The 16,480-nt window shown below is 35.1% G+C and overlaps 1 protein-coding gene across 2 annotated transcripts in view; it reads left to right on the top strand.

Moving 5' to 3' along the window:
- Nucleotides 1–16,480, top strand: part of LOC115212792 (chromatin-remodeling ATPase INO80-like) — an 87,315-nt gene that overhangs the window by 34,017 nt on the left and 36,818 nt on the right. For both annotated transcript variants that reach the window (XM_029781490.2, XM_029781491.2), the window contains exons 10-22: nt 452–655; nt 1,416–1,611; nt 1,879–1,946; nt 3,852–3,924; nt 5,819–5,913; nt 6,505–6,618; nt 7,903–7,998; nt 10,967–11,169; nt 11,700–11,784; nt 12,013–12,130; nt 12,840–12,925; nt 14,953–15,120; nt 16,301–16,400. In XM_029781490.2, coding sequence (XP_029637350.1) covers nt 452–655; nt 1,416–1,611; nt 1,879–1,946; nt 3,852–3,924; nt 5,819–5,913; nt 6,505–6,618; nt 7,903–7,998; nt 10,967–11,169; nt 11,700–11,784; nt 12,013–12,130; nt 12,840–12,925; nt 14,953–15,120; nt 16,301–16,400 — 1,606 coding nt within the window. The remainder of the gene's footprint in view (nt 1–451; nt 656–1,415; nt 1,612–1,878; nt 1,947–3,851; nt 3,925–5,818; nt 5,914–6,504; nt 6,619–7,902; nt 7,999–10,966; nt 11,170–11,699; nt 11,785–12,012; nt 12,131–12,839; nt 12,926–14,952; nt 15,121–16,300; nt 16,401–16,480) is intronic.

The raw sequence follows: 16,480 nt of genomic DNA, 5'->3' as shown, positions 1-16,480 counted from the left end.
TGATATTCCATCACTTTCAGAAGTTTCCAATTTTCTTTTTCCTCTAATACAATGGTTCTCACTTAGGGTCCACATTGCCATTGAGGATCCACACAAGATTTTGCTGTTATACACAAAATATGTTAACAATTTTTTCATGTAATTCCTAATATTTAATTATAAAAATATTATGTGACTTTCTAAATGTGGAATTTTTATTAAAGTCCAGTAGAGTAAAATAGGAATCAGAGGCAAAAAATAGTTGATAAACACTGCTCTATTACAAAAGTTTGCAATATTCCTGAAAGACAAACAGTATTAAATATCTAAGAAAGATTATGACCTTTTTGTTTTAATACTTATAGTTTATATTGCTGATAATTTTTTTTCTCCTTTTCTAGTAAAGATATTTCTGAGAGTATCTTCTTTGTTCTTTCATTTTAATTTTTAACATTTTCTTGTCTTCTCCCAGATCTCTCAGCAGTGCATGAAGGACTGTCGACGAGCTGCTTTGCAATCACAAAAGGTAATGAAGGAAACGCCCCAGAGGGCAAAGCGATTAACTAGAGAAATGCAGATCTATTGGAAACGGTTTGAGAAGGTTGAAAAAGAACATCGCAAAAGAGCTGAGAAGGAAGCCCAAGAACAACGAAAGATGGATTTGGAACTACGTGAGGTAGCTAAACAATGTTTGTCTTAAGTTTTGTTTCTATTGCTGAGATTGGAGGAAGGGACAATATAAACAGTTTTCATAGGCCCTCTGAGACTGATAACAGAAGATTGATGCTATTAATGTTCAGCTTAAACTGCTACAAGTCAACAGTTACAGGAAAGACATGAGCAAAGAGAATGTTCAGCAGGGTTGTTATGTTTTCAGAAGATGGGACTAGTTGCAGTGGTCAGTGCTATTCCTGGTGGGGAAGGGTGCTCACATCTGGCATGATGAGAGAAGAGATGAGTAAGTGGCACATGTAAGTGTCTATCTAAATCTCTTGATATATCAACAGCTTGGGCACCAAAAATATTGTTAATTCACCAATGAGGGCAGTAGCTCAGTATAGCTCTCCATGTAATTTGTAAACAAACTGATGTGTCTGACTAGGTGAAGTACAGGTTTTAGCAGTTGGAGTTGGTTGTACAGAACCTAACTTAAGAAGAATGACAAAGGCATAATACAATATCTAACTGGAACATGAACACTAGTTTTTGTTTCTCGTCACAGCAGTTAGCATCATAAATGTAATGAAATAAATATAATAAAGTTCATTATATTCTCCTTTCAGCAATTCTTTACAACAATTTAATTCACAGCTATAATTCCGCCTACCCTTCTCTCTCTGTCATTCTAGTCTTGGGTAGACTCACATAAAATTGAGTTTGTAAAATATGATTACTTATATTTTGTGTTTCTGTATTTTTTAATGTCAACTTTGTAGGCTCGTCGACAACAACGCAAGTTGAACTTTTTGATCACTCAGACGGAACTCTATGCACACTTCATGGCCAGAAAAATGACTGGTGAGACTGAGGCAGCAAAAGAGAAAATATTGCGAAAATTAGATGAGCCAAATTATCAGAAGCCATTAAAAGTAGAGGGTGGCTTACTCGTTGATGTGGAAGAAGATGATTATGGTAAGTACAAATATTCAGTACTTGTCTGCTTATTACTTATAAAAATCATTTGCAATTATTTTATGATCATTGAAGCATTCTTTCATAAAGACTTTTTATCTCATATTATGATCTCAAACAGCAGAAAATATTGTTTCAAATATTTATAAGGATTGTGTGTGTGTGTGGTGGGATTATGTGTTGCCATCATCATCATCATCATCATCATATTTAAATCATTTAGAATTGTTTAAACATCATTTTATGTCTCTTTTGTATTTTGTGTAGATTCAATCGAAATGAAGAATCTTGCTTTACAGAGAGCAGAAGATGCATATTTAGCTCACCAGATGAAGGTAAGCAACTGTGAGGTTATCTTATTAATGCCATTAACTACTTTTAAGTCTATAAAAATGAAACATGACATGAAGGGCTGGAATTTTAATGGTTTATGGTGTTTGCAAACAAATGAGCAATGCCATTCTCTTTTTTTTACTGATTTATATATCTTTTTTACCTGGTGTAATTAACTGATGTTCTCTGCATGTTATCCTAGATGAAGAGCTCTAAAGTACCTTGTGTTCTGATCTCATATTTCATCTAAGGCCAAATATTTATTATTCAAGCTACTCAATTTGTGCTTTTATTTCACACTTGGTTTCCCAAGTTGGCAAAGGTTAGACAGAAACTTATTTGAGCAGGAATATCCCAACTAGATGTCCTCCCTGTTGCCAACCTTTACCTGTTTTCAAGAAATTTTCTATTTGTATATAGAGTAATATAAACACCACACCATATTTTGCTCAGGAAGTGACATACAAGGATACAAAATGACAGCAATCACAAACAACCACGCTGGAATATACATGTGCGCTTGGATGTGTGTGTTTGGTGACTTCAGACTTTTTTTTTTTTTTTGTAAAGTCCCTTGGTTACTGGAAGATAAGATTCGACAATTGCTGTGCTCATGGTGGCTTTTGAGCCAGTAATGTGTCTACGACTCTTATTTCCATCAGCTCCGTCGCATGACTTTCAGAGGCCCCCTGCAACTCTTGGTTTCAAGGCCCCATTTCTTCAATCAAAATTCATAATCTATGCACCTTTATTCATAGCTATATTTTACTTTATTCTATCTGAAGTTCAATATTTCACATTATCCTAAAGAACATCTTTAAAAGTGCAAGTTAAATTTATTTAGGTCTCTTACAGATTTCAATAAGTAAAACTTCCAGATATGAATAAAATAGCACTTTTATAATCCAGGCAACCTTCAAAGTCAAACATGGTGCACTTTTCGCTTCACAAAATCATCAATCAGTTCAGAATAATCAAGCTGAAAGATATCACAGACAATCCACAAAGTCTGGTACAAGTTCGTGATACAATGTAATATTTTTACAAGAACTTTTGCAGGTACAATCTATTACCATTATATTTCTTGAAATTTTCAGTTAACATCGACAGTTTAATTCTTGTTCAGCATCTTAACCAAAGTAATGACTCGTCTACGTACTTTAATCTTAACATAGGGCCCCTCAACCGTAGAGGCCCCCTGCGACGGCCCTGATCTCCATATAATAAGCCTGTCTCTTTCTTTAATGGGATGTCAACTTTAGAATTTTTTTTTTTAGTCTTGATTATCTCCCCTGTTCATATGGAGCTGGTCTTATTTAATAATTATGGCACCTTATCTAGAGGGGGAGATAATTTAATAAATCAAAAAGTTCTTTTGTGGTATTTGATACACCTGTATTTACCTATGTGTATGTACACCCTTGTCTTGACATCACATGGTGGTTGTAAATGAATGTTACCTTTATACAAGTAATGTCGTTCATTTGCAGTCTTCTGTGAGAAACATTTCTGGCCAAGAAAAAGATATTACCTTACTTGGAAACAGGTGAGGGTTGGTGACAGGAAGAACATTCCACTATAGAAGACCTTTCTCAAGAAATTCTATCTGACTCGTGCATGCATGAAAAAGTGGACATTAAAATTGTGTATCACACAAACACGCCTGCACGTATGTGTATTTGTTTGCACTATCCAAAAATCACTCAGACATTCCTGTCAATAGGTCATCCCATGAGCTTTGCTCCCATGATATTCTCTATTTGTAAAGTTGATATGGGTTGGCAACACGAAGAGCATTGGCTGTAAGACAACGTCTCTGCAATATCTTTGTGCAGCCCTGCAAGCCTAGAACAATTGGCATCAACATGAATGAACCTTGAGCACTACAAAACTGTTTTCTTTTCCAGAAACGTGCATTTGATGATGAAATGTTCCTAAGAAGATCTGGTGGGAATACTTTAGGTTTCACATCAGATATACGTAAGTAAAATTCCTGCTTCCTGCTTCTTACTACTTGATACAGACATGTTTGTCCAATGCACTTCTGATTATTCAAATATCGAACATCTTAATCATAATTCTTATAGGTTATTCCATGCTTGTATGCATTGGTAACATCATCTGTGGCAGAGTTTCATGCCAGCTCTTTTACTTCTGTCATGTTCTTTGTGAAGTTTAGTCTCTTGATATTCAACTTCACCATTTCTGTCCCTGTTTTGCTTTCTCTCTTTCTCTTCCACTTAGGATATTTGGCATTCTTCTATCCACCTGTTGTTCTTCACAAACATTACTACACATTTGCATCAACTCAGTCTTCTCTCTTATTTATTACACTACATTGGTTTCCCAGTTCTTTGTTGTAGCTCATTTGTGCTCTGTCTACATTAATATTGCACATCCAGCAGAGTATGCATGTTGCATTTCTTTTCTACCTTTAGACAGACTCTTTTTTCTCCTTCTGAAGGTAGAAGTGTTTCCTTACTCTAACAACTATGCTTTCAGGACAGCCTCTTCCCCTGCTAATTAGGTCACCAACATAACAGAAACTATCGAGTATTTCTAAGAGGCCTTCTCAGCATCTGAAAGAATTGATTTCATGAGTGCTCTTATTGACAACTACTCCAACAGATTTGTTATAAGCAATATACTTCTGTGTCAGCCTTCCTGTGATCCCACTATGACTCTTGTGCACCCTTGGTTTATACTAAAAACACGTTACAGAGTTTTTATGTAATCAATTTCTTAAATGGTAATCTAGTCTTCTTTATTGCTAACTAAATGTTTTGTCTTTACTAGATTTACTTTGTGGCCTTTCAGTTTTAAGATTTGGTTCCACATATAAAATTTCTTTCCTTAATCTTCAACAGATTCAGTTTTGAGAACTAAATCTATATGTAATCAGTAAAAACTACTATTTAATTATCTGTAACTATTTAAGTGGTCCAAGGATAGCTGGAAGATTGTTTAATGAGTAGTTATGGTATCTAAATGCAGGGAACAGAAAGTAATGTCTGGGAAAGAATTATCTTGGTATAGATTAGGATGTAATAGGAATTCAATTATAATGCTGTTGTGGCCTATATGTTATGACCTCGAGGCCATAACCCAAATTTACAGAACCAACGAGGATAGGGGGAACCCAAAACAACAACACACCATGAAATTTTTTATAAAATATTAAGTTGTCAGCATGGAATAAACAGCCTACATACAAAAACAAATATATACACAAACAAAAAAACCAATGCCACACCAGACGTGCAGTCAAGATATTTACAAAGGTAACATATATATGTACAGTTCAGAAATTCAGACTCAGAATCCTGGCCTCACAAATTTGGGTTTTCAAAAAGATGGATTCCAAAAATTTGATTTCATAAAATCTTGATTTCCATTTTAGTACAAATTCGGTTTTCGAACCTTGGATCCAGATGTGACACAGAAATTATTTTTAGTCTGACAAATTCTAGCAAATTCCTGGAGCATAAAATAAATCCATAAATGCCTAAAACAAAGTGCATAAAACTAAACAGGCAATCATAGCTTCCAGAATCCAATTGAAGAACTTTGTCTCACAGAAAAAACTGGCAGGTACAATTATCTCTGCTTATAAAGGTTTGCCAAGGTCTCGCCAATTTGTTATAGTTTCACTGTTTTGGCTAATAACACCTAGCTCCCCCCAGTGTGACAATGGACTTCATCCTGACCTTACAGGGCAGCATGAAAAACTGTTTACCTGTTTAACATAACATTATAATTTATAATTTCCTAACAATGGGGGAAGTTGGGATACAAATATGGAAACAGTTATAAATATCAACATTTATTGTTTTAATAATAATATTAATCAGTGTATATCTCTACTATTCTTCAGTGGACTCCAGTTTAGCAAATCCTGCCATCAGCACGGCCGTTGAACGATCACAACCTGAAATATTTGAAGGAAAATTAAAATGCTATCAACTCAAAGTAAGTCACTTATTGTCAATGTATTCTTTCTCCTAAATTTCTTTTTGTTAGATTTTTGGGATATCTGGATGCTCTGTGTCCATTTTGGGGTTCTAGTGTTCACAATTTGTGCCCCTGCAACTGAATATGCAACCAGAAGTTCTTATGTTCTTGAATTTCAAATATATATATATATGAAAATTGCCACATAATAATTTTATTAGTACCCACGTCTTGTGCCATAATTCTGTTTGGATTAGGCTGACTGAAATGATTTTAATAACTTCATTGTCATCATGATCTTTCCAACAACATTTATAGGGTCTATGCACATAAGGGACATAGCTCTCTCCTCTTGTTCTTGACAGTGATAATGTCACAAAAAAATGCACCCAGTTCACTTTGTAAAGTGATACTTTTAGGAAGGACAGTATGTTGTAGACACTAAATCAGAATGAAACTTTACAGACGAAATACTTAGGAAAGTAGCAAATCCATTTGCCCATGCCAGCATAGATAGTAGAATGCAACAACATTAGTAGAGACTATATTTATAATATTTCTCAGATCAGCCTAAGTAACCTCAGTAATTTTATATCTTCTATTTCTCAGGGTATGAACTGGCTAGCCAACCTTTATGACCAAGGTATTAACGGTATCTTGGCTGATGAAATGGGACTTGGTAAAACTGTCCAGAGTTTAGCATTTCTTGCTCATCTGTCTGAGGTAAGTCAATTTTCTAGATTTTTTTATTTCATAACTTTATGAGGTTCTTTATCTTGTTACTATTACATTCACTAGTGCATAACTCCTCATTCACTGTTTAGAAAGACTTACTTAGACATCTAATTAATCACCACATTGGAATTAACTTTTGCCTGATATTCTTTCTCTTCCTGATCTCATCTCACTTCATTCTGCTTCTCTCTTTCACACTCTGTCACTCTGTCACTTTTCTATTTATCTTGTCTGTCTGTAGTGTGTGTTTGCATGTGTTCACATATGCAAGCTGGTTAATTAGCTCTGCTAGGGTCACACAAGGACTGAATGGTTGTGTTCAAGTGGGTGTCAGCAGCCAGGAATTCAGCAAAGAATCACAACAAATACGGCAAGGTACTCACAATTCTGCCAATCCACTGCTTTCAACTATTGCATAATTAGCCTTGAAAGGTAAAAGCAAAGTTGACTCATTAGAATTGGATCTCAAAGCACAAATCTTTCCTTGTCAAATTAAACACTTTTGATGATTTTTTTTTTATGTTCAGAATTATGAAGTTAACAATCTGAAAATGTATCCAATTATATTCATATTTTATATAATACATATTCTGATATAATAATACCTTTTTAGTTTGAGTACAGTAGAAATACTATCAGAAAATATTAATTGTACATCAAAATTTTGTCAATAATACTTCTATTGTTCATCTTTATAATGAACCTTTTCTGCTGAAATGTACAGAAGTAACATAGCTGTTTCACTTCTGTTGTTAGCCTACTTCCACATCAGTATCAGCAGTGGAATCTGTTCAAGACAGATGTATGTACTTATATTTAGGCCATAGATATACTATGTAGTGAAACTTATTAAGTATCCACCTAAATTCTGTCATGGTTCAGGTTTCATCATGCTTACTAAAAAAGAAATAATATGCAATGCGTCCCCTTCAGTATTTAGAGTGCCCAAAAGTTTTGGATGAAAGTACATCTAGTTCATTAATATATTAATTATATCTAATTGTTGTAATTAACTCAGCAGTTCCAAATTTTGTTGTATCCTCTTAAATGGCCTTGAATTTAGGCAATGAAACTTTTAGATTAATTGCTATGAAAAGATTCATCATATGAGTTTTTATGTATTTTGGGGGTTCTATTACAAATCAGTTTCAGTCATTTACAGAATTGTTTATATTTCTATCAAAATGTTTCTCTACCTTAAGAAAGCCACTATTCTTATTATTCAAATTTCACTGTTCTTTTGTTTATTCTACCATTTTTATGTCTTTGCAGTCACAAAGTATCTGGGGGCCATTCCTTATTATTGCTCCAGCTTCAACATTACATAATTGGCAACAAGAATGTGCACGATTTGTTCCGAAATTCAAGGTTTGTTTTTTCCATTGAGTATTTGTTTAATTTCTGTTTCTCTCTGAGAGTTATTTATTTAATTATTATGACAGAAAAACCCGGTTGGGTGAGCAGAGTGAATAAGAGTATGATAGCCTGATTCTTCCAATGCTCACTCCACCCACTAATCCTGGCTCATTGATCTCTTTATTATTCACCTTGTCTGTCTGCTTTGAATGAATGAACACCTTGTAGAATAGTGAGAGCCATCCTGATTCATCATCATCAGCAGCATATACCATCTGTGTTGGACCAGTTCTTCTGTCATAATAAGTAATTATGTTGGGGGAACGAGCATAAAATAATGTTGTTAATTATTGAATGCAGTTGAACATCAGCAGGATCAGTCTCATCCTTTGGGAGGTGAACAGTCTCACTCATCATCATCTGACTGTCTTAAAAACTTTTTATTTCATCAAATAACATAATTTATCATAGTTATAAAGATTATCAATTGAATTTTATATTTAGTTTTTATTTTCATCTACTATTTTTACCATTAATAATAGAATTTTTATGATTTTTTAAATTAATCATAAATGACTAGATGGAGTGGCTGTAAGGTAAAAATACCAGTTTGTTAACCAAATTGTCATAACTTCTTCAAACAGCAAATATGTTATATTTTGAAAGGGTCGTTTTGTTAATAAGAAACACATGCACTTCTTCTATTTCACTTCTATTTATTATCATTATTATTATTATTATTATTAGTAGTAGTAGTAGTAGTAGCAGCAGCAGCAGTCCTCCAGTTAACTAATTGATTGTTTGATAAGTCATTATTTGATCGATCAATCAACTGATTTTTCAGAGCCCTTTTATTTCCATTTCATTAATGACATGCTCTGATTGATTGACAGATTGAACAATTAATCAAGCAATCAATTAGTTAACTTATTAACTATCATTGACTAATCTATATATATAAAAGTGAAGTTGTGTGTCTGTCTCCTACGATTTAGATTCCTAACTACTCCCACATTTTGCGGTGCAGTTTAACCAAATTCGGGTATCTTATGGTCGTGATTCATATCGAGCCCGTCTGGGTATTAGCGCGCGTCTACAATGAGTCTACGATTTTAAAAATAATTTCAACATCATTTTTTTCCATTTCTTCCAATTTTTTTGTGTGTCGATGGCGGCGGAGTTGGCATCCATGCTCACACCTGCACCTGTGTTGCTTCTCCCCCTTCTTCCCTCCCTCATGAAGCTGTGGGAAAGGGAGTGTAAGGAAATCAACGTCGTAAAGCGTTGTCAACGACTTCAAGGCTTGAAGACACCAAAACAGAAATGGCTAAGAAAGCCCGAAAGCAAATTCTACAAAATCGGGAAACACACCACACAGGGGAGGTTTCCCGTGCAAAGAATTTGCACAACCGAATGTTTTAGTTGTTGCACAACTTTTACTTAAAAGATATTATCCAAACACAAACTTTTGAAGGCAATATTGTATGGCGATGGTACTTGTGAAATATGGTAATGGATTTAGTAGCCAAAAGGAGAGAGCAAAGGCATATTATGGTGGTAGTGGCAGCGGTGGTGCTGGTAGTGGTGATGGTGGTCGTGGTGTTGTTTTTGGTGGTCGTCGTCGTGGTGATGGTGGTCGTGGTGGTCGTCGTGTTTGTGGTGGTGGTGGTTCGTCGTGTTTGTGGTGGTGGTCGTGATGGTCATGGGTGTAGTGGTGGTCATGGTGGTAGTGGTGGTGGTGGTGGTGGTGGCTGAAGCTGTCGTCTGAGTTCTTCCAATTTTTTCGTGTGTCGGTGGCGGCTTTGGTGTTCATGCTTGCACCTGCACCTGTGTAGCTCCTCCCCTTCTTCCCTCCCTCGTGAAGCTGTGGGGAAGGCAGGGTAGGGAAATCAACGTCGTAAAGCATTGTCAAGGAGACCAGCGTTCTTTTAGAACGACTTCATGGCTTGAAGTCGCCAAAACAGAAATCGCTAAAAAAGCTGAAACAGATCCACAAAAACGGCAAAAACCGCCACACAGGGCAGGTTTCCTGTGCAAACAATTTGCACAACCGAATGTTTTAGTTGTTGCACAAATCTTTATATATAAAAGTAAGGTTGTGTGTCTGTCTCCTACGATTTAGATTCCTAACTACTCCCACATTTTGTGGTGCAGTTTAGTCGTGATTCATATCGAGCCCTTCTGTGTATTAGCGCGCGTCTACAATGAGTCTATGATTTAAAAAAAAATTTACCAACATTTTTTCCATTTTAATGCATTTTTTCGCTATTATATAAAGGAAGTAACTCTCTAAAAATGTCTACGATGAGTCAACGATTTAAAAAAAAAATTACCATAATTTTTTATTCCATTTTTAATGCATTTTTTTGCTATTTTTTGGCTATAACTCACTAAAAATGCTTATATAGTTATTTCCCTTACAAACCCAAGCAACGCCAGGCGATACTGCTAGTAAATAATAAAAAGAAGTGAAATAAAAACAGTATGCTATCTTATTACCCTCTCAAGAGACAACGTCTGTTTCAATACACATTTTCAGACCAAGAATGTAAAGCAAATAAAAAAAATATGTAAAAATACTTATTCTAATAATTTATGTTTCCAACAACAATTTTAAAAAACATTTACATAGTCAAGGAATTAGATCTGCTATAGTCATTATCACATATTGCTTTATTTCTGATATAAAGAAAATAGGTGATGGTGTGAAAGAAATGTAGAACATGGCTATTTCATTTTTCATTCTGCATTTAAATGTTTTTTACTTTCATCCTTCCACAATCAAATATGTACCAAACATTGAATTCTGTTGGCACTTCTCTTCCGTCAACCTCCTACAATGTCTTAATATCAATGCTTGGTACAAGCAAAAATTTAATGATAAAAGATATTTCCAACTATTATTTCTTTGAATTACTGACTCCCATTCTGATAACGTATTTTTTCCGTTCATTGCTGTTATGTTTGGGATTAATTTCAGGTTGTTCCATATTGGGGCAATACACAAGATCGTCGCATCTTGCGTAAGTTTTGGGATCAAAAGTGTCTACATACTGAAGAGGCCTCATTCCATGTTGTAATTACTAGTTATCAGTTAGTTATTCAAGATGTTAAGTACTTCCAGCGAATCAAATGGCAGTATATGGTGCTTGATGAAGCACAAGCTATTAAAAGTAGTTCCAGGTAAGTTGCTCTTGTTAAATAGATGTACTGTTGGTAACTTTTGTCTAACATATTCATTATTTGTTTGATCTTTAATATGACTTGCTAATTGAATATTAGGAATAGTGATAGTTTATTTGTTTTTCTTTTTTCTTTGACAGTTTAGTCTTCTATTATTGAATTTCTCTCTCTCTCATTGGGGAAGGACCAGTTTATTACCGCAATATATGAACTTCAATTCTCCAACTAATCAGTTGGTATCCTGTTTACATAATCATTTCAGCTCCTCAGATGATTGATCACAAATGTACAAATTATTGAAGTTTACTTTAGTTCTTGAAAGTAAGTCAAATAGTCAAAGCGAGTCTTTAATATGAAATTCACTAAAATAACATCTTTTCCATAGTTCAGTTTGCCTTCACATGTTTAACAACAGATTCATTAGGTTGAATTCCATCTCTCTATCTATCTCTCTATTTTATTGTGAAGTTGTGATTTAGCGATCTTCTCCTGTACATTAATCCATTTCTGAATTTTTTTTTCTCTCCTAGTGCCCGATGGAAAACACTGCTTGGCTTCAATTGCAGAAATCGTTTGCTCCTCACAGGAACACCCATTCAAAACAGTATGGGAGAGGTTAGTTTTCTATATTTTGTGTGTAACTGGCTGAATCCATGACAGAATTTAAATGTAAACACTGTAAAACAATTTGGTATCGTTGAAAAAAGGTGGGCTTCAGGTGCATTTGTCTCAAAAGGGTTCAATTTTTTTATTAGCCTTGTGACCTTTTGTGAACTAAGGCTTATATAGAATCATTAAATAGATATTAAAACAGTCATGATGATCTTTTTTGTGTTCTTGCAGCTCTGGGCCCTTCTCCATTTTATCATGCCTACTCTTTTTGATTCTCACGAGGAATTTAATGAATGGTTCTCCAAAGACATTGAAAGTCATGTTGAAAGGCAGTCAGGAATTGATGAAAGTAAGTGTGAAGTTGGTACAGTTTCAGGTTTTTCAGTATTCATCTACTTCCTCAAATTGGCTGATGTAAATGTCTTTCTTTAACACTATAACTCATTAGAATTGCTTTTCCTTCACATCAGTTTGTTAGAGAATAATTAGAAGTTACTTGAGTAGAGTTCTTTCTGAGATGGAATATAGAATTTGTTGCACATGTATTTAACTTTAAAGAAACTAGTAGGTACAGGCAACCCCATTATGCTGCATAAGTGTCTTCTAGTATAGCTCTGGGTTGACTTAAGCTTTGCGAGTGGGTTTAGTAGATAAAATCTTGAAGAAGCACATCATATATGCATTTATATATTGTCTCAGCATCATTATAATTGTAAATGAGCATTATTGTCAAACAAGCAATGTTGTTTGTTTTCAGTCATCCATAAAAAAACATGCCATGGGGAAATATTACCTTGGAAACAAGAAGCGAACCTGGCCATGGAAAATCTGCCTCAACAAATTCTATCTAACCCATATATGCTTGGAAAAGTGGCCATTAAATGACGATGATGATGATGATAGAAAAATCCAATTTAACCAACAGTTTTATGGACGCAATAGATTAACTAACATTAAAAGAATGATTGTATCAGCTACAGCTGTTTCATTAGAGATCATAGTAGTAACTATTTCACTTCGAAGAGGCTGTTTATTGATTTAATCTTTGCTTATTTCAGATCAGCTCTCACGATTACACATGATATTAAAGCCCTTTATGTTACGACGTGTTAAAAAAGATGTTGAGAATGAATTATCAGACAAGGTATTTTAACTGACTTTTTTGCACCCCCCCTCTCTCTCTCTCTCTCTCTCTCTCTCTCTCTCTCTCTCTCTCTCTCTCTCTCTCTCTCTCTCTCTCTCTCTCTCTCTCTCTCTCTCTCTCTTCATATACCATCAATGTTGTCTAAATAACCATCGCTGTTGTAAAGCAATGATACTACACACATGTTTCACCATTCTAATGCAATCCTGTTATAAATGGTGAAAAGTTTCTCAGTTTTTTATTTTTTCTGCTGGTAGGTATATCACTAACACAACCACCTGACTCATGGATGCCTTTAGTGGAGTTTACCCTGTTCTAAGCATTTGGACCAGGCTCTCAGCAGAGAGTTTTTATCACTTGTTGATGAATTTTCAATCAATCTCTACACTTTCAAAATGCCAAAAACCAGGACCAAGCTACCTGCTCATTTCCTCATTTCTCCCATCTCTTCTCTGATATCCATAAACTCCAGTCCAGCCTAGATACAATGATACACACACACACACAAACTCCACTTCCTATTCCTTTTTGTGACTCAAATCTCAATATCTGTGTATTATCTATCTTGTTAGCCTGGCTACTCTCTTTTCACTCTTACTGCCATTCACCTCACCCACCTGAATATAGGCAACAAAGCTTCCATTTACTCAGGCTTAAAATTTCTGTTTGTTTCTTCTAAAAGCATCTTTCTCTTCTGCTCTCCTAATGCTTTAAAGCACCACCAACTATGATCCTCTCTCCTCATGCACTAACATCTGTCACACATTACTCCCTTCTGAATGTATCATTATCTGTGACTTCAATGCTTACACATCTTTCTCACACATCCCATATCGATGCTATCAATGCAGAAACTGAGTCTTTTGAAAAAATTTGTTTCCCTTACATAAATTCCGGACTGACATATTCTCCAAATACTCATGATCACTTTGTCACTTTTAAGCTCAATTTCTTTCAGACCATAACTGTCTCTACACATATTGGGTTATCTCTCCAATACCCTCAGTGGTTCACACATAGCTGCCACCAATGCAGCTTCCATAAAGCTAGATTTACTGAAGACCTACTACCCTACATCACTCACCAGTAAGGCTTTCACTATAGAAAATATTTTGTAAAAATAATGTTGTTGCCTTTGAAATTATTGAAGCTTTCTACCATGTCCTGTCAAAATTTCCCACCTGTAGATTCCATTCATTTCTCATCTCTTGAATCTGTAGTTTCTTGTCAGATCACACTTTTACACTCAACTTGAGCCCTCGAGATCATTCCAAATGTTGGGCTTTATTATTTCTGACAATCTCTCATGTTGAATACCTGTCCTTATTGTAGGTATAACTATGTTTTAAAACCTGGGCCATCTCTTTACAGCTAGAAAATTAATATTTCAACCCCCTACTGATATATTACCAAAGCTCAGGTGAAGCCTTCAATGTAGTATTGTTTCCACATTTTAGATGGTGCTGTTGCTGAACACAAAGATCTAAACCACATCCAGAGAAAAGCCACTCAAATAATTGACATAAAATCACTCAAAAATGCTCTCCAACCTCTGGCTCACATACATGCTCTCTTTTCTCTCTGCCTTTTCTTCCACTACCACAATGGCCTCAGTTCCTTGCAGCTGGCTCATTTTGTTCCAATCTTTGGTCTCTGCTTTTTTCATCATTCATACAATGTCCAATCCATCAGGCCCCATACTAAACTTGACGCTCAGCCTTTCTTAACTGGAATGGAGTCCTTCTGGAATTGTTTCCTTGCTCATCTCTTTCCTGGAGGTGACAACTTACAACAGCTCAAGTGGAACATTAATGACATCAATCTCAACAGTCTCAGGGGACTTGTAAAGGCCATGGACACTGCTCCTGCAAACATAGCAAATGAAAATATTATTAAAATATTACAAAATTTTAGTAAATGTGTGCGTGTGTGAGAGATCTTTGTTTAATTTTGTATGTGTTGAAGCTTACATCCAATTCTCTGACTTTCAGTTGAATGATATTAACTGTTTTGCATTGTTATTTTAGATTGAGATCTTAGTGTACTGCCCATTGACCACACGACAAAGGTTACTCTATCAAGGTGTAAAGAATAAGATCTCAATTGATGACCTTCTCCATAGTTCTACAGCCAGTTCTTCTCAAGCACAGTCAACAACAAGCAGTCTAATGAATCTGGTCATGCAATTCAGAAAGGTATTAAACATGAAGTTATTACACAAAATACTTTGCAACATTTAGTTCTTTTTATGTTCTCTATTCCAATTACGCTTGATTTTGGGGGTTGTTTAAATAAACACAACTTGGTTACTAATATTCTCTACCCCTCCCATAATTATCAGAAATCATTACATTTGGACAGAAGTATGAAAAGAATATGCAGGAATGCCAGAGGTTTTACTGGACAACAGATCTAGCCAACCCAGGTGTGGCTGCGTTGTAAGAACTTTGCTTCCCAACCACATGGTTCCAGTTCAGTCCCACTGCATGGCACCTAGGGCAAGCATCTTCCAGTATAGTCTCAGGCTGGCTAAAGACATGTGGGTAGATTTGGTTGACAGAAACTGAAAGAAGCACATCATATGTATGATCTAGGTGTGTGTGTGTGTGCTTTTGTGTATGTTTGACCTCTACAACCAATTGACAACTGGTGTTGGTTTGTTTACATCCCTATAACTTAGTGGTTCAGCAAAAGACTGATAGAATAAGTACCAGGATGAAAAAAATTAGTTCTGAGGTCAATTTGTTTGACCAAACCCTTCAAGGCAGTGCCCCAGCATGGCCTCAGTCCAGTGACTGAAACAGTTAAATGATAAAAGATAAAACACATTTATAATGATGATTGACAACAATTCTTATTTTCAAAGTAGGTTTTCTTTATCTTTTATTGCCAAGAAGTGATGTGTGAAATAACAGGAAACAGCAATTATATTTCTGTACTGAAAATTGAATTTAAACATAGATTATTTTGTTTAATATTCTGCTACTGAATAATCTGTATATTAATACAACAGTACTGTCTTACTTGCCTACCTTCTGTGTCATATTTATATTATTCTTGAGACTGAATATTTTAGCTAAGTACCAGTTTTATTTTATATTGAGATAATATTATAATTAATCTTTTACTATCTTTTCCTTGTTTCATGCCAGGAATCTCACTAAACATTGCTTCATGCTAAGAGTGTCACTGCCTACTGTTTCATACGAAGAGTAGTACTTACTGCCTATTGCATATATAATTATGTAGTTTCTTCTAAAAATCATTTTGGGGCTGTAAAATATCTAACCTTTGGTTAACACTAGGTTTATGTATTTATGTCACAAACAACTTTTTACCTCTAAATATATTTTGTTGATTTTTTTTTTGTCTTAGGTTTGCAATCATCCAGAGTTGTTTGAGAGACGAGAAGTTCGGTCACCATTTGTTTTCAAACCAGAAGCTTATTTCATTCCTAAACTGATTTACCGGCATGGTAAGATAAATATTTGTTCCTGTTATGATTAAGGAGGAACTACATTCTAAAATATATTCATGATGTAAAAGATATGGAAA

Source organism: Octopus sinensis, linkage group LG6 (assembly GCF_006345805.1).
Source record: "Octopus sinensis linkage group LG6, ASM634580v1, whole genome shotgun sequence".
NCBI classification, from domain to species: Eukaryota; Metazoa; Mollusca; class Cephalopoda; order Octopoda; family Octopodidae; genus Octopus; species Octopus sinensis.
This window is presented reverse-complemented; position numbering and strand designations above follow the sequence as displayed.